The following is a 22,873-nucleotide window of genomic DNA, read 5'->3' on the forward strand; positions in this document are numbered from 1 at the left end:
GTGGGCAAACGATCAACATTTTTTGTTCGATAATCGTAACGAATTAAAGATCAATTATCGATTAATCAATAAGGTTTTTTTTCATAAAAAAAAAAAAAACTAGGGCAGAAATAACAAACATGTTTTCCTTGGGGAAAAAACTTTATTTGTGTTGCTATTGCAGAATTGCACAATGCACACATTCATTCATTCACATTAACTAGACACTACAGTCAGATAACAATCCTCTTAAACAAGGCAGTGAGTAGCCTAAATAGTTTAACTTAAAAACACATTTTACATTATAAATAAAAATATAGAAAATAAGTAACTCACCATAGGAGCAGTAAAAAAAACAGTTACTCACAAATAGGAGGATGACTGAAAACGTTAGTGTCCTTAAGAGCGTCCAACTCAGTGAAGATGGAAGGCCCTATCCCACTGGCTGGAGGAGATGAGGCCATGCCGCCCGACTCTGAGGAGGACGAAGGAGCCCCAGCAGGAGCACCTGCTCCGGTCAGCGCCATGGCACAGCTCCTCGGGGAGCAATACGTAGCGCATTTCGATGCGCCTGGTTATAGAACGTCGCGATGGAACAGGATATGCTGGCTTGACTATTTGCATCAGCGCACGAAATCCTCTACCCTCGACAAAACTGAGCGGCAGAATATCTGTTTCAATTAATTTGCTGATGGCCATCGTTATTTTCTCTTCTCGTTGTGCATCACACTTCCCGCGTATAAGATGAGGCATGATGGAGGGCTGAGAAGTACAAGGTAGCGATAGCGAAGGAGCAGTCAGGGTCGGGTGTGCGGCTTGCAGGTGGTATTTCATCGGGGTCGTCGTCGTATTATATTTATAGGTCACTGCGCAGTGTTTGCAATGAACGAGGTCGCCTTTCAGATCAAAATGCTCCCACACCAAGCTTCGTTTCGCTCGCTTCGCCATTTTCCAAGCAGTGTGTGTTTTACCGCACAGCTGATTAATCAATTGAACATGCAAGGTGCCTTTCAGGAAGTAGTGGAGATCGCGCACCTATTACTGGAGGTCAGGTTACACTAACGTACGGGAACTTCCGTCATGCCGTACTGCGTTGTGAAATTCAATGCGAAGGCAAATGCAAAGTTCATTTCTCACACATAACGTGGACAAACTAATTTCCATTATTATTATTATTATATATATTTTTTTTAAATAATATTAACGATTATCGAGCAAAATATTTTGTGATCGACCAAGACCTTATCGATCAATTAATCGATCATCGATCATCGATGCCCACCCCTATTCTGGACCCCACCCTCTCATTTGATCCCCACATCAGCTCTATTGTCAAGACCTCCTACTTCCACCTCCGCAACATTGCAAAAATCAGACACTGCCTCTCCCCGCCCGCTGCTGAATCCCTCATCCACGCCTTCATCTCCTCCCGCCTTGACTACTGCAACTCCCTACTCACCGGCATCACCTCCCGCTCCCTCCATAGACTCCAGATGGTCCAAAACTCTGCTGCACGCCTCCTTTCAAACACCCGCCCCCGTGACCACATCACTCCTGTCCTCCACTCTCTCCCCTGGCTCCCCATCAAAGAACGCATCCAATTCAAAGTCCTCATCCTCACATACAAAGCCCTCCATAGCCTGGCCCCCCCTTACCTGACTGACCTCCTTCTCCCCCACCGCCCTACCCGTACCCTCCGATCCTCATCCATTGTTCCCCTCACTGTCCCACCCTCAAAACTCAAAGGCTTCGGTCACCGTGCCTTTTCAAGAGCTGCACCCCGCCTCTGGAACTCTCTCCCTCAACCACTCAGAGACTCACCCTCACTCCTCACTTTTAAATCCCACCTCAGAACCTACCTGTTCTCCCATGCCTACAGCCTCCCCTAGCCACCCCCCCCATCCCGGCCACCCCCCCCCCCCCCCCCCCCCCCCCCCCCCCTGGACACGCATACAACCTCCCCTACCCCTACCCATCTCCCCTAACCCTGCCACCCCCCTGATATGCATACAGCCTCCCCTACCCCTAACCACCTCCCCTGTCCCTACCACCCCCCCCCACCCCGTTCGCTGACTCTGTGTTCCATGTTACTTGTTGTTTTTGTGTTTTCCGTATCTCCTATATTGTCAGCGTCTTTGAGCCTCGGAAAAGTGCTGTATAAATCCAATGAATTATTATTATTATTATTATTATTATTAGGTGCTAGGGTGACGTGGTACATGCTGGCATGTCTAACCCTACCCCTAATCCTAACCCTAGCACCCTAGCACCTAACCATAATCCTAGTTGTCCCACATGTACCGTATTCCCACATGTACTGTAACATATATATTCATCAATATCAATTTGCCAGGCAAAAACCTTGAATTTGTCTATTTCCAGGTCAGTAACCCAGCCACCCGAATGCTTAAGACTGCTGCGGCACAGGTGGGCACAGCAACGGTGTTCTCTCCCAACACCCCCACCCGGCCCATCGTCACCGTGCACAAATCTGGCACGGTCACCGTTGCCCAGCAACACCAGGTCGTCACCACCATGGTGGGAGGAGTCACCAAGACCATCACCCTAGTCAAGAGCCCCCTCACCATGGGAGGAAGTGGCACACTGGTAAGACGCCTAAAAGCCATGATAATATATAATGATAAATGTAGAACCACAGTGACTACTACAAATATGTATTAGTTCATATATCTGCATTGATGTTGGGGTCAGTTAGGTTTAAATAATATATAGCTAGTTGTCCACATGACACTGATGATCTCCTGACACCAAATCTACTAAGTACTGTGATGTTCTCTGGTGACTTATAAATGTGAGTGTCTCTCTCCTATGTCAGCAGTTTTCCAACCTCGGCAAGACGATGTCTGTGGTCCAAACCAAGCCAGGGCAGACATCCGCTATCACAGGCCAGGCTTCCACTAACCCTCTCACACGGCTCATACTGGTCAGTTATCTGCATGAGTGCCGGAACATGGAGGTCAATTTAAACTCCATGAATCAGATGTTTCTCACTGTTTTCATTTTCCTAATCTACCTTTTCTCCTCCGTAGACCAAGGGCCCTCTTCCCGCCGGTACCATACTGAAAATGGTGACTTCTGCGGACGGCAAGCCCACCACCTACATCACCACGTCCCCAGCAGGGGGCGCTGGAAACAAACCCACCATCCTGAACATCAGCGGCATGTCGCCCACCACAACCAAACAGGGCACCACCATCATCATCAAGACCATCCCCATGTCTGCTATCATGACCCAGCCTGGAGCCACAGGTCAGAACTGAGGGTGTTGGTTGTGATCTTGATTACTCAGGTGTTCCACTGGTATTGGGCACTGACACATAGCCTATGACTATACCATGGGGGGGGACCGAGCCTTCTGTTCGGCTGCGCCGCCTCTGTGGAACAGGCCTTTGACTGCTGAACCTGTGTTCATTCTTGTGATTTATTTTGTGTGATTTTATTTTTACTATGTTTTTAACTTATTATGTTTTTAGGTTGTTGTTTTTTTCTCTCTGTAGCACTCTGAGATTATTTTTGAATGAAAAGTGCAATACAAATAAAATGCATTATTATTATTATTATTATTATTATTATTATTATTATACATTATTATTTTACATGTTCACTGTCTTCACCCTCTACAGTGACCAGCAGCACAGGGATGAAGTCACCCATCACCTACCTCACCACAAAGATGATGGCCACTGGCACCCCTGTCAACATCCTCACTGCCAAGCCTAAACTAGGCACAGCTGTTGGTCAGCAGGGACTGACACAGGTAGCTCACACAACTAACTTATTGTGGTGCTTATTATTATTTGATGTGGCCTTTATGTTCAGTTATATTTACAGTAAAGGTCTTTGCACACAGATGCGTTTTCTACGTCCGTTTAAAATAGTGTTGTTCCGATACCGATACTGGTATCGGCATGGCCACCGATACGCACAAAAATGCTGGTATCGGTATCGGCGAGTACTAACAAATATATAACACCCGATACCAAACTTTCACTATCGCGGAAAAACAAACACGCAACTGTGGTTGTCGAGGAGAGGAGCGGTGGAGCAGCGAGGCTCACCTCAGGTAACCTGCTGTCCCTTCCAGCTGCTCAGAGCCCAAGCTAAGCTATGCTACCGGGGCAACGTTCGGAAAGTCCCCCTGAGAGCGCCGGAGCGCACACTGGGCTCCGACGTCATAAACGGACCGAGGAATCCGATTGGACAAGAGGCGTTCTACGAGTGCCGATCAGTTTCCCAGAGCGACTTTTACCAACGCAGCCCTCAGACATATAGACTACGCCACTCCGCTTAAAGCGATACATACAACCCACAGCCAAGATAGGACACATTTTACAGGAAAAACATATCGACCTTAATCGATATTTATTTCGGTTGCACAGTCTAGCACCGCCACCGGCGTGCTGGAGAGAGTTCAAATAATAATAATAATGTCCGCGCGGCCGCTTCTCCGAGTCCCGCCCAGTTGTTCCCCTTTCGGGATAGTTCTCGGCTCCGTCTCCGCGCCACACCCCCTTTCGGGATCTGCTGTTGTGGCTCTCCGTGTCTCTCTCTCTCTCCGTCTCTCTCTCTCTCTCTCTCTCTCTCTCTGTCTGTCTGTCTGTCTGTCTGTCTGTCTGTCTCCGTGCGGCAGGTACTTCCTGCCTCCTTCCTTCTCCCGAGGAGAAGTTTTCTCTATGTTTGTTTGAATTGTTTACATATGCAGAACACAGAACACACATGCATTAGTGGTGCAGGAAGGCCTACTGTCACAGCGGAGTGTGTGCGACGCGCTGGCCAATGGGAGAAAGATCATCGGCCACTTCAAGCATTCCCCACTGGCCACTTCACGTCTGCAAACTGTACAGACTGAACTTGGAATGCCTAAAAACGTTTTTTTTTTTTTTCTTTTCCAAACGCCGTGGTATCGGATCGGTACTCGGTATCGGCAAGTACTGCACGGTCAGGTATCGGTATCGGTATCGGGATCAAAAAATGGTATCGGAACAACACTAGTTTAAAAGAAACAAAATTAGAACTCATAGCGTAACGTTTTTTTTTCGGATGACAGATTTAAAAATACGCATCAGTGTACAAAGACCTTTAATCTCATACAGTCCGCAGGGGTGCAAACTTGTCACTTTTCTGCTAAATTAGCCGTTTTTATCTCAAAATAGGTCATCCATGTGAATCGTGTAGATCTGCCCAAAAACTATTTTGGGGGGGGGGTCGTCTAAGTCTCATCCAAGTCACACGATGCGCGAGCTAACTAATCTCCCTGTCTGCTAAACTCCGCTGCTGTTGAAATAACTTTTAGCTTCAGGCAGCTAGGTACAATCCCAGACAGCGTGGAGAACACAGTCACGGGTAAACTGTTTTCGAAGTCATTCTGCAGGTGTTAAGGTCAGGGCTGCCGCTACTTACACGCGCATCATTGTTAGACCACCGTCTAGCACCGTTAGTGCTAGCGATATCAATTTAACTCCATTAGTGCTAGCGCTACCCCCCCCCCCTAAGGTTAGCTGCAAAACCTCACCTTTTTGGGCCATCGCCAGTTTGCACCTCTGACAGTGAAGTGACATTTATTTATATAGCACCTTTCATACACAAAGGCAATTCAAGGTGCTTTACAAAAAAAAAAAAAACATTGAAAGACAAGCAGCAAAGCAGTGCATAGCACAAAAAACACACATTAACAATTAAAATAGAACATTTATAATAGGGATGCTCCGATTTATCGGCCACCGATTTAAATCGGCCGATTTCACTCCAAATGACTCGATCGGTGATCGGCAAAAATGGCCGATCGCAAAAGCCGTTTTTTTTTTTTCTTTCTTTTTTTCTGGGGAAGACAGATAACTGAACAGAAAACATAGGAGGACGTAACAGTATGTAAACCATGAAGGCCACGTTTATGATGTCTTTTATACATCCATATCGACTGACTTGGGCTTCAGGCCCTAACTGGGTGATAGGCCAGACTTTTACTATGCCATAAAAATGGGTCTGCGTTTGCTTGGTGCCTAATGGATCAAAACTTTTGTCTAAAAAGCGAAAAATATGTAGGCTATCCAGTCAGTAGGCCTACGGTATCGGTATCGGTTGATCTTGAGGAAAAAAATCGGTGATCGGTATCGGCCCCAAAAATCCAGATCGGAGCATCCCTAATTTATAAGACTCCATTATAACACTTCCACTCATGCCTTCAATCAACTCAGTAGTTTAGTAGCAGTTAAAAACAAAAAAGTAAACTTCAGTAGTTTAGTAGCAGTTAAAAGCAAAAGTAAACATAATGGTCTTTAACTTGGATTTGAAAATGGGCAAAGTAGGGGCAGATCTAATGTCTTCCGGGAGTTTGTTCCAGCTATGGGAGGCATAGTGGGAGAACGCGGCTTCACCATGTTCTGTTTTGGTCCTAGGAACAATTAGCAGACCAGTCCCTGATGACAGTAACTTATAGAGCAGCTTGTTTTGACCAGTTTATGCATATTTTACCATGAGAGTATATTTTCGAGTGTATTTGGATTGTCAGTATCAAATGTCTAGTTCCAGAGAATAAGTGCAGTGCAATTGTCAGAACTTCACTCATCATACTGGTCTTTTTAGGTGGTTTTGAAGGGTGCGCCGGGCCAACCTGGCACCATTCTGCGAACTGTACCTATGGGCGGAGTCCGCCTTGTCTCCCCGGGGACCATGTCTGGCGTGAAGCCAACTGTCACTATGGTTGTCAAGGGAACAACTGGTAAGGATGAGACGCTCCTCCCTCTTGTGTCAAAGAGAGATTCTTATCTGTCGGTCCAAGTTTCAGCTGTCTGCCCGTCTCTCTTCTCCTAGGTGTCAGCACTCTAGGGACAGTCACAGGCACTGTCTCCTCCAGCCTGGCAGGGGGCAGTGTAGCCAACGCCTCTCTAGCGACTCCCATCACCTCCCTGGGCACTATCGCCACCCTGTCCGGACAAGTTATCAACCCCACTGCCATCACTGCGTCGGCTGTTCAGACGAGTCTAACGACGGCATCGACCCTCTCCTCTTCCACCGTCCCCATGCAGGTAAGACCTGTCACCTCTGCTCGTCCCTGGATTGCATGGAATTAAAACCATGAAATGTAACAGGGTGTCCGCGGTGTCTTGAAAAGTATTAAAAGTTGATAAATCAATTTTGGGAAAATCAAGACCCTTAATAATTATTTTAAAAGTCTTATCACGATTTTATGAGGTCTTGAATTTTGTAGGTATTTTTCTGAATTAGACTCAGTCCATGGAGTTTGAGTCCTAAAAACTTTTAGTAAAAGTTCTTGAATTTATTAGTTTTATTAAAAAACAAAGATGAACCGGAAATCCTGTTGTATGAGAGTGGTCTAGTCTATTGCAAACTAAAACTGTTAAGTTAAAGGTGTCACTGAGGTAAACGGTTACAGCTCGAGGTGGCGGTGAGGTCTGGAAAAATATTGACAAGGTCTTTAAAAAGTCTTAGAAAGGTATTGAAATTAACCTCAAGATTCCTGTATATACCCTGTCATAGCAAGCTACAGTGGTGGTTTTCGTAACAACTAGTGGACAGCAGAGCAGTACTCTTCCATGTTAGATAGATACATGAGTAAAGGTTTTCTCTGTGTTTTGATATGAATAGTTTGTAGCGGTTTTCAGGCTATGATAAGCGTTATGATCAGATTTAATCAACAACAGACTATTCAAATTCAGAAGTCTGTTATGAAGTTATTAGGCTAAATCATATAGGCTAGACTGTGAGAAACTCCTGTTGTGAATGAAACAACAAGTCGAAATCTTTACATTTTACATTTTTGGCATTTAAGATAAGTATTATATCCTTATCTGCAGGCCAGATGCTCCCTACAATGATTGATTCTCTTAGTTTAGCTTGTGGAAGCTTGTGTTGCATGATGGATGGTGTATAGCTTGACTCTGATCACCTGTATTTGATTCGCTCTCCACTAGGGATGGACGGTTTCCAATTATTGAAACCGAAAAACCGTCAGAGAGTAAAACCGCGGTTTTCCGGTTAACCGAAAAATACAGTAAAAAAAATAAATAAATAAAAAAAAAATGTAAAAAAAAAAAAAAAAAAGGGGGCGCCAATTTCAAATAATTGAGCCCTACTGCTACAATACACTCATGTCGAACACCATTAAAACACCGTAAGCACAGTCGCAACACATTTAGGCTACTTAGTTTCACAAATATAAGTGGAAAGGCAGACTTTTGTAAGCTACACCATACATGAAAACACATGAACACTTAACACACCAGCTCCGCTGATCCAGGGTGCACGCCTGCACGGAAGATCATCTCTTGGAACAGCGTCTTCATTGAATGAACTGCTTTCTCAATATCTTGGTTCTTAGACAAAGTTTCAGCTGCTGCTCAATGTATTTAAATATTTGAATACTGCTCAATAATCACTGAAATATTAGACTTAGAATTATGCAGTGAACATACTTAAAGCTTTTCATAAAAACCACATGCCGCGAGACTGACTCGTCCTGAACTGTCGTAAGTCAATCAACAAAGAATGCCCCATCAAAATAAAAGTGCCCATGGTAGAGCTGTCAAAATAGAGCTTTCAAAATAAATGTACTAATACAGATAGAGATAAATACAGAACTACCTTTGCGTCACTAAGTGACCGCGTATCTTCTGAGACATGCGTTCTGTCATCACTTTCAGTAGCGCCTTCACACACAGTGGCGCTGTGCACAAACACTCTTGATCCGTATAGCTCTTGTTTTATTATATTGTGGTTTAGTAAATACTGCACTTGGAGTTACATTCAATGCATGATTTGTGCTATAGAACATAAATAAAGTTTGATTGATTGATTGATATCAAATCAAATCACATTTTATTTCTATAGCGCATTTCTCACAAAAGTGACCCAATGCGCTTTACAGAGAGCAGCGAAAATGATCTTATTAAATGTAAGCGAGTAATTGTAAAAAAACTTTCCTATCTACCAATAACTGAAGGCAACTATCTTTCCCATAGAGTGATTCGTTACCCTTAAATATAATCCCAATTAGATATTAATCCTCAGTTATTCTTCACAACTGACCAAACCTCTCACTCATTGCGCGGCAGATTCAGACTGTATCATTGTTATTTTCACACACGACAAACATGTGACATGTTCCAGTTTTATTCTTATTCTATTTTATTCTTCTAAAAAAAAAAAAAAAAAAAAACGGTTTCAGACGGTTTTGATAAAAAACCGTTTCTATTTTTATAAACCCCGGTTTTCGGTTTAACCGAAAAACCGTCCATCCCTACTCTCCACTGTGTCCCAGATGTTTCTTTCAAATAGGAGGTGGCCTGCAGAGATAAAATGCTGGTGGAAAGCGTCACTTATTCTCTTTGTATCCATATGATGTTAGACTTGGATAAAAGTTGTTGAGGTGGACAGGGAGAGGAACTATTGAGTTTCAGTGATTTAATTGCTTTCAAACATGTAGTTGGAGGGGTAGTGGTGGTCTAGTGGATAGTGAGTTGGACTTGTGATCGGAAGGTTGTGAGTTCAAATCCCGCCTGAAGCCACACCACTACTAGTGTGCCCTTGGGTAAGGCACTTAGCCCTCCAGTGTTTCCTCCAGGAATTTGTACATTGGTGGCGGGTAGCCCAGACCGCGCGCAGATTGCGCGCACGCGCGCTCAAAACAACGACCCAGCCAAAACTAGCGGATGGCCAAAAAAATAGTAATGAATATACAGAATATAAACTTGTGACTGACAGTCACATACACACACACACAAAGATCATCAGCTATAATATAATACGAAGTAGGCCTACATGAGCACAAAAGCGGCTAACGTTACTGATTAACTGTTTACTGTAGTGCAGAGAGATGGTAGTCGTAGTCGGCGTATCAAATGACAAAGCTAAATGTTTAATGAAGGATATGAACGATTGTCAACAACACACTCAAGCAGTAAATAGAACAGTCTAAACAACTTGGGTACTACGCACTCAACAATACTCTCAACCTATAGTTCCGTGCGTGAATTATGTCAACCCACCACATTACAGAAGTAAAATCACAGTCAGATGGAGCATTCGGTAAACAGCTGAGTATCAGCTGAGTTAAAGAAAACAAACTCTTACCTTTGATGACACCCACATCAGCCCTGTTTTCCCGTACTTCTCCCGTGTGTCTCTTATTGTCTGTGTCTGCATGTTTTTCCAGCATGTAATTCCGTTGTCAATAAAAAAATCGTCTCCCCTTCTTTTCCCCTTGACAATACTGTGTCGTTGCTAAAGTGACGGCACATAAGAATCGTTTTTTTACTTGCTAATGTCTGCTGATACACCAACACAGCTAGCCGATGCTGATGGCTCTCCCGCTGTAGCTGTAGTTGTAGCTGGTGGTGGTGGTACCCCGCCATAAACGCTGTTAGCTGACCCATCACCTAGCTTCTTTGCTCCTGCCAGCCATGCAGTTTCGGGTCGCTCATAGCCACTGCTAGCTTCAGCAATGTTTGAAGTGTCTGGGACATCTTTTTTCTTGAAAAATCCATCCATCTGTCGCCGTTTTCATTTAATTTTTCGAAGTTATTTAACGTGATATCTTATTTGTGCACCTAGCTAGATCAGCTTTTGTATCTTTTAGATGGTTCATTCACATTGGCGAAAGGCAAAAGTTTCCCAGTGTTTCCAACTTGCGCGAGTTCTTCTGTCAATTTGCGACAGTTTTTCAGCAGGGATGGTTGAGTCTGCACGGTTCTCATGCCGGTTCACATTTAGACCAATCAGGAGTAGCCCTTGTGTCACGTCGTCAACTGAATGTTTAATGTCATTAATCTGATTTTGGATCAGCGGTTAGAGAGAGATGGGCGTGGATTTAGGTGCACTTTTAGTCAACATCCATTATAGCGCTGATCTGGTATTACCTAAGCTAATTAGCCAGCTTATCATTATGGAGGCTTTATGGTTGTTGTAACTATTATTATTTTAATGATACAAAAAAATCTTGAATCAGAATCAGAATTTATTTTACAGTACACAATAATACAAATCTTTGGCTGTGGTTCTTCAACATTAGCTTTGCAGCAAGGTACATAATCACAACAATACCATCATCACAATAATCACAAGTAAATAAGTAAATTAAGTAATGATAAGGAATAAAGTGATAAGTGATGGTAGTCGCACTACAGCAGAATTAAAGTGCAATCAATAGTGTAACATGCTGTGCAAAGTTCAACAAGATGAAAATGAAAGTGTTCAGGTATTTCTCAAGTAGTCAGGTAGTGTGCAATTCCTGTGTCCTAATGTTTTCAACATTAGCATTGCAGCAAGGTACATAATCACAATAATAAGTACATGAGTAAAGTAAGTAATGCAGTTTTCTGGTAGAGGTGGATTTTTCTTAGGTGGAAAAACAGGGGAGGGTTGCTTTTTTTGGAGGGGGGGGGGGGGCTTAGTGGCAAAGTGTGCAGCCTGGCTGAGAGCACTGTATTTTTATTTTATTTTTGAAGAAGAGCTCTAAGGCTCTGTCATAAGGGAACTCAGTTATTGGCGGCCCGTTGATGCTCAGTATCATGCAGGCGGCCAGATGGTCCCCCTGCAGTCTGTTTCTCAGGTCAGTCTTCACCTGCAAATAGAAACAATGACAAAAATAAGTGGTATGTGGGAAGGTGAGAGAAATCAAACAATATCAGATTTAGATTACTTAGTAAATTACCCTATTCATTGTGGAAAAGTCCCTCTCACAGTTCACACTGGAGATGGGAACTGTGAGGGCAATGGCAGCCAGCTGACTCAGACATGGGTAGAGCTGTCCCCATTCATCGTGCTGGGATGACAGTTTACACATAGTGAGCTGGTCCATGTTCTGAAACACAGTGAGACAACATTATTCTGGGGTCCTCAATTATCTTTCTGCAGAACTATTAATTGTGACTTTCAGATTTTACCTTGAATGCTCCAATCAGCACATGCTGCTTATAAGAAGGCCATTCTTGCAGTACCGGTACATTTCCTCCAGACTGCTGCAGGAATTTTGCAGACAGGGAGTTAAGCTGTGCAATGTTGACGGCATCATCCTCCTTGGCTGCTTGGGGTCCCAGAACATGAAATGCCCCCATGATGTCCAGGTTCTGGAACCTTCTGTCCAGGCTATCCTGGAGGCCATCCAGATAGGGCTCCATTACCTAAACATGGCACAAATTACAGACTAGTTTGAGCGCTGGGAGTCTTTTACAGAAATGCCCTGTATAGAGGATAAACATACAATACTAGTGGAAGACTGCAAGTTTGGATAGCTTTGGAGTTTGGATAGCTTTAGTGGTTTTGCAATGAAAACTGAATGTCATGTTGTTTCCTCCAAAACACAACTGGGATGGCTACCTTAGTGCCTATCTGGTATTTTGTTTAATTTCCTCAGACTTATTATAGTACTTACTAGATTAACACTTATAGTACTAGACTAGATCAACATGTAACATCCAAAACAAATGTACCTGCGTCCTGAACCGGGACCAGAGCGCCTCCCTAGTCTGCTCCAGCCGGCCTCTGCCTCTCCTCTCCCTCTCCTCCTCATGGGTGATATTAAACCCCCCTAATCCTGCAGGGTTATCAAGCTCATTATTGAGCTGGGCCAAGAATGAGCCAGGGGGCTGTGCATCCCCTGCATCTCTGATGGTCCTCAGGCACGCCATCGTCACTGGGACCTCATAAAGGTAGTCACACAAGGGCCAGGCTTAATTTTTTTCCAGTAAGGCTATGATTAGTTCTATTGAGTTCTAGAGCAACATGTTAAAAGTGATTTGCCTTTAGGAAATACCTGCTCTTTGATGGTCAAGAAGTTGACATTTTCTTTCTGGAACGTCTTGGACAGCCGAGCCAGATGTGGCAGAACATCCGCCTGCAGATAGACCGCTGCAACGAAGCGGTAGGTGCAGCAGAACCCATACAGGCCCTTGGCTACTGGGCACTTATGGAACTCTGTCTCTTCAGCCAAGGCACCCAGGACTGCACTGAGGTTCCGCTGCAAATTCATTACTGCCAGGTGCTGGGACAGCCAGCGTGTGTCCTTCACTTGCTGAAACATATTTCCGTCATGAGAGAAGACATTCAGAACACAGGAAGTGCATCTGAAGTACACAATCATGGCCAACATTACTGTTAAAAGTTAAAAGTATTTTATTATGTTTTTCTGTGATCTCACCTTCATTTTTAAGTCAGTGAGGCCCAAGGTCTGTGCTGCAGCTTTCATAACGGCCGTTCTGTTGGCGCTGTTATGAAAGTATAGATGGAGCTGCTGCAAGTGGTCCCTGAAGGTAGCCATGTAGGGGACCGCAGATGAGGCATCCCTACATGCCAGGGCGAGGCGATGGGCAGCACACGCCACTGGCAGCATCCAGGGGAAGTCGTCCTGCAGCTGCTTGGCCACACCATTCACCCGCCCTGTTACAGGAAAATAAATATAATCGAATCAAGACATGCAGATACCATTTCATGGTCAGTGTCTGAGCAACTAAAACATGCAGTAAAAATAAAAACCCATTTACAGTAATTCCACTTGCTCATGTTGTGTCTCATACCGGTCATTACAGCAGCTCCATCTGTTCCCAATCCAAATAACCTTTCCGTTGGAACCTTGTTTTTGTGCAGCACATCCTTTATGGCAGCCACTATAGTAGCTGACTTTCCGTCAGGCACTGACACCAGATCGAGGAACTGGCTGTGGAGCTGGCCTTCATTGTCCATATATCTGAAAAGCACAAAAAGACATCCTCAACATATATGTATTACTCAGACACAATCAGTGTACTTTGATTTGAATAGTACCTGATGTGTATATCCAGCTGCTTCTGCACAGAGACGTCTGTGCTCTCATCCACCTCCAGCCCAATAGCCAAGGACGAGTGGATGTTTTGGAGGATTGGCTCCATGACCACTTTAGCCAAAATCTCCAACATTTCATCTATGATGACATGGGACCGGTAGGTGGTCTGTTTCCCTATCTAAAAATACATTTGATTATAGTTGGAATATTACATTTTGAAGATAATTTGCGAACAAGAACAAGAACAACGAACAAGAACAAGAACAACATAGCAAGCATGATCATTGTTTACCTTTTTGAAGTAGTCACACCCCAGCAACTCGGCAAGTTCAAGGAGAGCAGGATAATTGGTGTGGTGGGCCTGCTCTCGCTTGGTGAGGTAATAGAGGCATTTAAACCCCCCAATGATGGCCTCGTGTTCTAAATTGATGACTGGGTTGAATGCAGTCACAACTGAAGAACCTATACAAAGCAGGTACAAATGGTTATTGCAACAAAAGCTGGTTATACCTGATAGTCCTTTATCAATTAAAATAGCTTCCTATATCTAAAGAATAAAGTTCACCTTGTGCCAGTGAAGCATGAAACTTCACACTTTGTTTGTGGTGCTCTGTCCTCGCATGCCTGTCCAATTGATCAAGCCTATATAGTTTGCTGCCTGTCTCTATAAATGGCCGATTGGCTCCTGCTTGTCCTCCCTTTGGGGTCTGTTTATGTTGCCGACATAAGCGGCAAAACATTCCTGTAAGGACAGAGTAAATTGGCATTATTGGTCATATTGCACTGAAATATTCTGAAGTGCATGATATGGTGTAAATAGTATACTCACCACGGTTACTGTTGTACAGCCATGGGAACTTCATGTTCTCTGCCCATTTAGGGTCCCAGCCTGAGAGTCTGTGTTTTCCTTTGTCTCCCTGCTTCTCTGCTGCTCCACTCTTCTCTCCTCCTCTCTTCTCTGCTGCTCCACTCTTCTCTCCTCCACTCTTCTCTCCTCCACTCTTCTCTCCTCCACTCTTCTCTCCTCCACTCTTCTCTGCTCCACCCTTCTCTCCTCCACTCTTCTCTCCTCCTCTCTTCTCTCCTGCTCCACTCTTCTCTCCTCCACTCTTCTCTCCTCCTCTCTTCTCTGCTGCTCCACTCTTCTCTCCTCCACTCTTCTCTCCTCCACTCTTCTCTCCTCCTCTCTTCTCTGCTGCTCCACCCTTCTCCACTCTTCTCTCCTCCACTCTTCTCTGCTCCACCCTTCTCTCCTCCACTCTTCTCTCCTCCACTCTTCTCTGCTGCTCCACCCTTCTCTCCTCCACTCTTCTCTCCTCCTCTCTTCTCTGCTGCTCCACTCTTCTCTCCTCCACTCTTCTCTCCTCCACTCTTCTCTCCTCCTCTCTTCTCTGCTGCTCCACCCTTCTCTCCTCCACTCTTCTCTCCTCCACTCTTCTCTGCTCCACCCTTCTCTCCTCCACTCTTCTCTCCTCCACTCTTCTCTGCTGCTCCACCCTTCTCTCCTCCACTCTTCTCTCCTCCTCTCTTCTCTGCTGCTCCACCCTTCTCTCCTCCACTCTTCTCTCCTCCACTCTTCTCTCCTCCACTCTTCTCTCCTCCTCTCTTCTCTCCTGCTCCACTCTTCTCTCCTCCACTCTTCTCTCCTCCACTCTTCTCTCCTCCACCCTTCTCTCCTCCACTCTTCTCTCCTCCACTCTTCTCTCCTCCTCTCTTCTCTGCTGCTCCACTCTTCTCTCCTCCTCTCTTCTCTGCTGCTCCACTCTTCTCTCCTCCTCTCTTCTCTCCTCCACTCTTCTCTGCTGCTCCACTCTTCTCTGCTGCTCCACTCTTCTCTCCTCCACTCTTCTCTGCTGCTCCACTCTTCTCTCCTCCTCTCTTCTCTCCTCCACTCTCCTCTCCTCCACTCTTCTCTCCTCCTCTCTTCTCTCCTCCACTCTTCTCTCCTCCACTCTTCTCTCCTCCACTCTTCTCTCCTCCACTCTTCTCTCCTCCACCCTTCTCTCCTCCACTCTTCTCTCCTCCACTCTTCTCTCCTGCTACTCTTTTCTCTGCTGCTCCACTCTTCTCTCCTGCTCCAGGCTTTTTTAAAAGGCAATTTTAGCAGTATCAAAACACGAAATTCTGTGCTCACTACCTTTTCCAGTTGAACATAAACTAAACTTTTTTTAAAAACATTTTAAATGCTGCTATTGTTTGCAAAGTTACAAGATCGTTAGCCCGCAGCGCAGAGCGCACAATGTCTAATTATAGTAGTCAACTCGTATTATGCTTATTACCAAGTTCTTAGTATGTTTATATCAACGTAATCAAGTGCTTTAGTTGGCGAGCGTACTTGGTGATGGTAAGCACTCGTAATACGAGTTGACTCGCTGGAACAAGACAGGCCGCAAGACCACCACACACGTGCCATATCATACCGTCTCATCATATTATTACATCGTATTTATCATCATATTTTTCACTATGTGTAGTTACCTGACCATCTTCCTCATCTTCTGGTACTTTTCGTTTGAAATACTTTAACAAACTCATCGTCGCTGACTCGCTGATGCAGTGTTGCTAACTCAATCTGTAATGGATTGTAACATTTGTAACAGCTTGTAGACTAGACGCAGCCTAGATGTATTCGACCAATCACAAAACAGTTTTGCAAGCGCGTCGCTTCGCGCTTGTGGGTGTGTCTAGCGCTGTGAAGGTCTGAAAAGCGGCCTAAATCTTTATTTATTTATTTTTTTAAATCTGAAATCTGAAATTCATTTGTGGCGGCCCGCCACGAATAAATGCATATAGAGGAAACACTGCATAGACTGGAGCTGATGTCCGATCTGGTGCAGGGTGAGGCTATAGATGGTGTAAGTAAGTAAGTAAAATGTATTTATACAGCACCTTTCCCAGACCAAGGGTCATAAAGTGCTTTACATAACAAAGAAGAAACACAATAAAGCATAATAAAAGAGTGAAAGCCACAGCAGGTTAAAGCAGGCAAACAAGTGAAAATAAAAACAAATAACAGACAACAGGTGTACAACAACATCAACAGGACACAGACAGACAGGCCCTTGGGGCTATCCAAAAGCCACGTGTATACAAGACAGTCTTTGGGCGTTTTTTTAAAAACCTCGACCGAGCCAGCTGATCTAAGATCCAAGGGCAGAGCATTCCAATTCTGTAAATCTGAATAAACAATAAAATATTTAAATAATTTAGTTTCCATATACACTATATGGACAAAAGTATTGGGACACCCGAAACATCACACCCATATGTGCTTGTTGAACTTGTCATTCCAAAACCATGGGCATTAATGTGGAGTTGGTCCCACCTTTGCTGCTATAACAGCTTCCACTTCCACTCTTCTGGGAAGACTTTCTACTAATTTTAGAACTCTATGGTTGCAGGGATTTGCTCCTGTTACGCCCCCTGGTGACTCGGGGTAGAAGGGCGCAACATAGAGCAACAACTTGGACAAGTGAGGGTTAGGGCTGCAACGATTAGTCGACATAATCGACGACGTCGATCATAAAAACTCGTCGACGTGGAATTTTAGTGTCAACTAATCGTATTTTTTATTTTTTAAAAAAAGTTTTTTTTTAATTTATTTTTTTAAGCTTGTTATAAAAAAAAGGTAACATTAACATGAAACATGAAATTATATTAAACTAAGATAATGCGACGGTTTTCTTAATTTTTCAAACCTGCTCATTACAGAAAACGTAAACAAAATGTCTATCATCGCTTGCGCATGATAGTCAGAAACATGTCAGAGTCACGTGCTACCAAGCGGACCAATCACGTGCAGTGCGGTCTGCGTTGTTCTGCGTAGCACTAGCCCCTTTTTGAGATTCTGGGTAAGGCGCGCGTCGTCGGTGTGACGCAGAAGCATAAATCTGTTTATTATTTATTTTGTTTCATTGAAACAAAGATTGATTATTGTATGTATTAACAACATTTCATGAGTCATTATTTGAATTTGCAATGGGAACGTATGTTAAGCCAGAGAGACTGGACAACAGGGTGACATTCACAGGTGTGCAGACTTGAGAAAGTGAGGTACAACATGCACTGGAGCCCGCGGCCACACGACTAACCGCGACTAATCGAAAAAATAATCGACAGATTAGTCGACTACCAAAATAATCGTTAGTTGCAGCCCTAGTGAGGGTGCAGTCACACAAAAACCAGGAAACTAACTTGATTAACTTGATATTTATTGATACAGCAACACAGGGAACAGAGAGGACTAACAGTGGCACCAAATAAAAGTAATCAAAATAATAACCCCCACCCCCCCTTTACAGGTGCTAGGCACCTCAAAAGTACAGTGGGTGGTGCTCACTCTAAACTGGGGTGCTAGACAGCAGGTATGTCCTACGTATGTGCAGATGTAAACCCAGGGTAACTCAACTAGTCATCTGTCCCTGTGTGCACAAATAAACATACATGATTAACAAACAAAATACATAAACAAGGTAATATAATAAATGGAAACGTACATAAATCATCTAAATCATCTAAATGAACAAAACAAATATCACAAACAAGGCTCAACCCACCAGAGCCCTGCCACAGCTCAAAACAGGAGAGAGAGAACACTGAGGACACAGAACATTTATAGTGGAAAGACCAGGTTGATTGATGAATCAGGAACAGGTGTGTGGAATGATGGGACTGGAACCAAGCAATTATCTGTGAACCTAGGAAAAATGACAACAGCAGGGGGAGACAAAAACACAACACACAACACAATACAAACAGCAGGTGTAGTATATTTTACTTGAACACACACACATACATGAATTGTATAGTATGGGCCTGTATTATTTGCCTTTTGACTTGCATAAGTTCTGTAAGATTCTCCTGGCTGTGGGGGTTTTATTACTTTTTGTTCTGTGACAAAATGGATGACCTGAATTGACTGTACCTTAAGATGGCTTCTGACCTGAGTACTGACCCCTTTTTCACACCTCAAACATCTATGTAGTGACTGTGATAGGACCATTGTTGTAGTTGTATTTGCATACGAAAGGACATAAAGTGGAGAGCACAGGGACAGCTCTCTCTCTTATTCACCTCAGCTGACCATCAGACCACCAGCTACCAGCTCTGATATCCTGTATACCTGTACTTTGTTTCAATAAATAGTCATACCCTTTTAGACCTAATTATATATTCATATTTTCATATTTTCATATTATGGAATATGGCAATCCGATACAAGAACATTTGTGGTGTTTTCATATTACATCACAGAGCCAAAATGATATGACAATTTTAAAGAGAAGAGCTAGGGCTTTTAAATGGTATCAATATTTCTTTTATTATTTGAGAATAACTATCCTTTATCCAGCAGATTTCACACAGCAATCTTTATAAAAAATCTTCTCCGGCTGCCTTACTCCATCAGAAAACTGCATTTTAAACCATTTTACTTACAAGCTTGAAGGAAAGTTAGAGGGTATGAGGCATGCACAATTCTGTTGGCAATTCAGAATAGAAGACAGGTTAGAAATATCTTATATTGTTCAAGAGTAATGACCATTCTAGTGATTAGTGACATGGAGGAAAAAGAAAATCAGAATTGGGTTTTATAGGTTTTTAGTCAAGAATAAAAGTATTTTGTAATGTTTTGGCTGTAAAAATGTCAGATAATGTCCTGTGAGTAAATGCCTTTGCTCCTTTTGTCAGGATTACTTCAGCTTTCAATATCTGACATTACTGAAATGTTTTGAGGGACGAAAAACACAAAAATGGAATTGATTTTAGAGGGTTTTTAGTGAAATATAAATTGACTATATACAAATAATTCAAATCAAATGTTATTTGTATAGCGCATTTCTTACAAGATGCAACTCAATGCGCATCACATAATGAACATTCTCAGTCAATCAATCAATCAATCAATCAATACTGACAGAGCCGCAAGCAGGCAAAAGTAAAAACCTGTACACTATGTAGCCAGGAACATTCCCTTGCAGCCCTCTACACATAGAGCGACTACTAGCCAGTTTGCCTACCAGCACCCAGCGGTGGTTCGTTCTGCATCCAGCATGGGCACAGGTCCTGCCAAAAGAGAATCTCAAGCACAGTTATGATGCAACAACACAATAAAGATGACAGCAATACAACCTGATGGGGGTCCAGGTACATCCTTGTACCGGTTCCAGTACTGCTCTAGGTGCTACTGGGAGCTGACAGTGCCTCGTCAGCACCCAGGTCCTTTTTCCTGTCAACACAAATCTCAAAACACGAGTATGGTGTAATGGCCTAGTGATCCTAGTTCTATAATGTCCAATGTCTCCCTTAGTAGCAAAAGGTGACATTGAATAAGTAGGTTTTGAGGTCTCGCTTAAACATTTCCTGAGAATTAAGAACAGACTATATACAAATAATTTAGAACAGACTATATACAAATAATTAAGAACAGACTATATACAAATGATTTAGAACAGACTATATACAAATAATTAAGAACAGACTATATACAAATGATTTAGAACAGACTATATACAAATTATTTAGAACAGACTATATACAAATAATTAAGAACAGACTATATACAAATGATTTAGAACAGACTATATACAAAGGATTTAGAACAGACTATATACAAATAATTAAGAACAGACTATATACAAATGATTTAGAACAGACTATATACAAATAATTAAGAACAGACTATATACAAATAATTAAGAACAGACTATATACAAATGATTAAGAACAGACTATTTACAAATGATTTAGAACAGACTATATACAAATAATTAAGAACAGACTATTCATAGCTTTCAGTCACGTGGTTTCTTCCCTAGCAACCACCAACCTGACGGGCAAAAAGTATCATAGCAACATGGCGAGTGGACGCAAACGGTTAATAAAATACAAAGGTTCCATCTCACAAAACATAATGGAATGTCAAAACTTTGACGCTCAATATCTCTGAACTACCCTAAACGGAGATAGAACCTTATCATTCTAAACGGAGATAGAACCTTATCATTCTAAACGGAGATAGAACCTTCTCATTCTAAACGGAGATAGAACCTTATAATTCTAAACAGAGATAGAACCTTATCATTCTAAACGGAGATAGAACCTTATCATTCTAAACGGAGATAGAACCTTCTCATTCTAAACTCACGAGTTATCTTCAGTTGATGGATTTGACTTAGGGGGCATTCATTTGAAGTAACGTAATGAACATACAAGTAACAACAACAGGTTAATGCAGCCAACCAGCCAGCCAAGCAAAGACCATGACTATGCCCAGTTTATGCATTATACACTCTAATATAATTGTTAGATTGCCAGGGTATTCGCTACAGGTTGTTGTATACATATACGTTTAATACGAAACTCGATCAACCGGGCGTTCGGGAGTTCTACCGCTGCTGGACGGAACTCCCGCTGACAGCAGGTCGAGGGGATATTTCTACCCGGGAATTCGCTCATTGCTGTGTCCACGGTGATAGGAGTGGAGGATCGACTCCATTCAAAAACTTTTCGATTCCCTGGTTTCTCCTCTTTCCGAACACGTTGGAATTTTTACCGTAACCCCCGGAGAATCAAAGTTATTAAGCCGCAAAGGGTGCCTCCTTGACCGGCTTTGACCGTGAATAACACCGGCTATGGAGGTGCTACAAACACAGTTTTAATTTCTCTAAATTCACCATCAGTATACGGTCATTTTGAGCCCTTACACACCGCGCTGACACCCCGAGAACATATACTTTTAATACGAAACTCGATCAACCGGGCGTTCGGGAGTTCTACCGCTAATTCGCTCCTTGCTGTGTCCACGGTGATAGGAGTGGAGGATCGACTCCATTCAAAAACTTTTGGATTCCCTGGCTCCTCCTCTTTCCGGACACGTTGGAATTATTTTCCTAACCCACGGGAAATCAAAGTTATTAACCCGCAAAAAGTGGGTTTTGCCCGTGGGTTTTGCCCGCAAAAAGTGCCTTTTGCCCGTCAGGTGGGCGTTTCCACTATGCTGTGACGTCACATGAAAGCTATGAATATACACAAGCTATGCCTCACAAGCAAGATCCAGGTGTTAGTCAACAAATGCCTGCGGTACATGCTCAAGCTGTGGTGGCCCATCAGAATCACAAATGAAGAGCTGTGGAGAATAACAAACCAGGACAGCATAGCTACCACCATCAAAAGGAGAAAGTGGAGCTGGATAGGGCACACCCTTAGGAAGGACTCCAACAACATCACTAGACAGGCCTTGGACTACAACCCGCAGGGGAAGAGGAAAGCTGGAAGGTCGAAAAACACCTGGAGACGTTCCACACTCCAAGACCTGAAGAACATCGGGGTGAGCTGGCAAGAAACAAAGGCCCAGGCCCATAAGAGAGTGAGATGGAGAGCTCTGGTGGACGCCCTATGCCCCTCAACGGGGTGAAGAGGACTAACTAACTAACTATATACAGACAGGCCTACTGTACTCAGTCGTGGTACAGAGTGAAACAGTTCCTGTCGAGTTGAAGGCAGAGGCCCACACCACACTCTCTACATCTCCAAGGAGTGTTTCTTTTGCACAGAGTGCTCCTCTTTCTCCCCAGGGTGGCTCTCACGGTCTTGCCCTTCCCCTGACCGTCGCTCACAGGGACAGGGAAATGGCCCTGGCTGGGGGTCCTCTCCGGCTTGCCATGCAGTGGCACTCCCAGGAGCTGGGCAGTCAGCTGCTCCTGGAAGTCCTGGCGTGTCATGTGTCCCTGAAACAAAATCAGAATCAGATTTACTCTTGCTGGGGGTTTTCACACATACATGTAATTTGCTTTGGAATGTTGGTGCATAACAATAAGTAGACAAGCATACAAAAGGTGCAAGGACAAGACAGGACAGTGCAAAATACAGTAGAGTACAATTACATACCTCCTGCTTGCTTTTACATAGCTCCTTGTGGACTATGTAGCTGTTTGTCATACTAATGTCCCCGACAGCTGTGGGCCTGGGGATGGGGACCCTGTTATTTTGTCCATCAGCTAGATAGATAGGAGAGAAAAGGAGGGTGCACATTGTCACAATGGTAATTTGATGTGTTTTGCTCCTGTCATTTATTCATCAACTGACAAAAGGTTACATTAC

The 22,873-nt window shown here is 43.5% G+C and overlaps 1 protein-coding gene across 1 annotated transcript; it reads right to left on the reverse strand.

The window, feature by feature from the left end:
- Positions 1 to 11,404: 11,404 nt before the first annotated feature.
- LOC308175124 (zinc finger protein 862-like) lies at positions 11,405 to 14,637 on the reverse strand (the record flags this gene model as incomplete). The annotated part of the gene is made up of 10 exons (XM_080550844.1): positions 11,405 to 11,578; positions 11,669 to 11,818; positions 11,955 to 12,137; positions 12,447 to 12,656; positions 12,770 to 13,027; positions 13,154 to 13,392; positions 13,530 to 13,699; positions 13,777 to 13,952; positions 14,067 to 14,236; positions 14,604 to 14,637. 10 exons carry the CDS (start codon positions 14,635 to 14,637, stop codon positions 11,405 to 11,407), a joined length of 1,764 nt encoding a protein of 587 aa, XP_080406970.1.
- Between the last annotated feature and the right edge of the window lie 8,236 nt (positions 14,638 to 22,873).

The sequence above is a fragment of the Nansenia antarctica genome, assembly GCF_963989245.1.
Source record: "Nansenia antarctica genome assembly, contig: SCAFFOLD_46, whole genome shotgun sequence".
Classification (NCBI taxonomy): Eukaryota; Metazoa; Chordata; class Actinopteri; order Argentiniformes; family Microstomatidae; genus Nansenia; species Nansenia antarctica.